The 1,148-nt window shown below is 36.8% G+C and overlaps 1 protein-coding gene across 1 annotated transcript in view; it reads left to right on the top strand.

Annotated features, from left to right (window-relative positions):
- Nucleotides 1-733, top strand: part of LOC126346846 (intraflagellar transport protein 88 homolog) — an 83,507-nt gene extending 82,774 nt beyond the window's left edge. The window contains exon 17 of the mRNA XM_050002223.1: nucleotides 81-733. Within this exon, the coding sequence (XP_049858180.1) occupies nucleotides 81-205 (125 nt within the window). The 3' untranslated portion in view covers nucleotides 206-733. The remainder of the gene's footprint in view (nucleotides 1-80) is intronic.
- The last annotated feature ends 415 nt before the right edge of the window (nucleotides 734-1,148 follow it).

Here is a 1,148-nt window from a genome sequence, read left to right on the forward strand (position 1 = left end):
TATTATTTACATTTAATTGAGAAATAACTTTATTGTTGCATGTAATTGAGAAATGACTTTATTAAAACTACTTATTTCAGATGCCAGTTACAGTGATCCATTGGGACCACTTACAGAAAGACCACGGACATCAGCTGGACGCAAACCTTCACAAGATGATGAGTTTGCTGATGAGGAACTTGGGGATGACCTACTCCCAGAATAAATATTTCTTTATTGTTATAGATATTCAAGGCCTAAGGCATAATATTTACTTTTCTCATTTGTGTGGCACAACATATGTTGCAAAATAATCATTGGTAAAAAGTCAGTGATGTAAGAATACAGATATCACAGTTCAGCAGAGACTGTATGAGAATTAAGAAAATTCCATGCACTGTTCTCTCTTACGTGAATACATTTTAAATCTTATGACTTCATGAGTTTCTGCTTATATGTTACAGTCAGTGACAATTCCGTCCACAGATCTCACTTATTAAAGATGCACTGCCTTTAGTTTATTTTAAATATAACTTTTGTACCTACAGTTACTATAATGCAAGAATATTACATGTTTCATACAATGTGCTTCTAGTCATTAATACTAGCACAAATGTAACGAAACCTGTGGATAGACCATACCTTATCCTCTCGTCAGAAAGAAATTGTCTCTGTAATTAAGAGGTGCTAATCTCATGTGTGATAGTACCTATTCATTTTGTGTATTTATTAAAGTAGTAATTCACAAACAATATCTTATAGTTTTACTTACAGCTAAAACAATTTTTTTCAGCAGAAAATAATTTGTCACGTGTTACACTACATAATATAATTCCAAGAGAGGAACTATTAATTGATGAATGGCTCATAAATCCATGTAACAGCTCATAAAATTGCACCTTCCCACCATCACCAGCTTTTCTGAGCTGTGCAGAACAGAGCTTACAGGAAGAACAACAACAGATGATTCGCACACACGCACACACACACACACACACACACACACACACACACACACACACACACACACACACACACACACATGACTGCAGTGTCAGGTGACTGAAACTACACTGTGAGCAACAGCACCAGTTCACGATAGGAATGGTGACTGGGTGTGAGTAAGAAGGAGACCGGGGTGTGGAGGGAGAGGGTGGCAGCAGACAGTG

This window comes from Schistocerca gregaria, chromosome 1, assembly GCF_023897955.1.
Source record: "Schistocerca gregaria isolate iqSchGreg1 chromosome 1, iqSchGreg1.2, whole genome shotgun sequence".
In the NCBI taxonomy this organism is placed as follows: domain Eukaryota; kingdom Metazoa; phylum Arthropoda; class Insecta; order Orthoptera; family Acrididae; genus Schistocerca; species Schistocerca gregaria.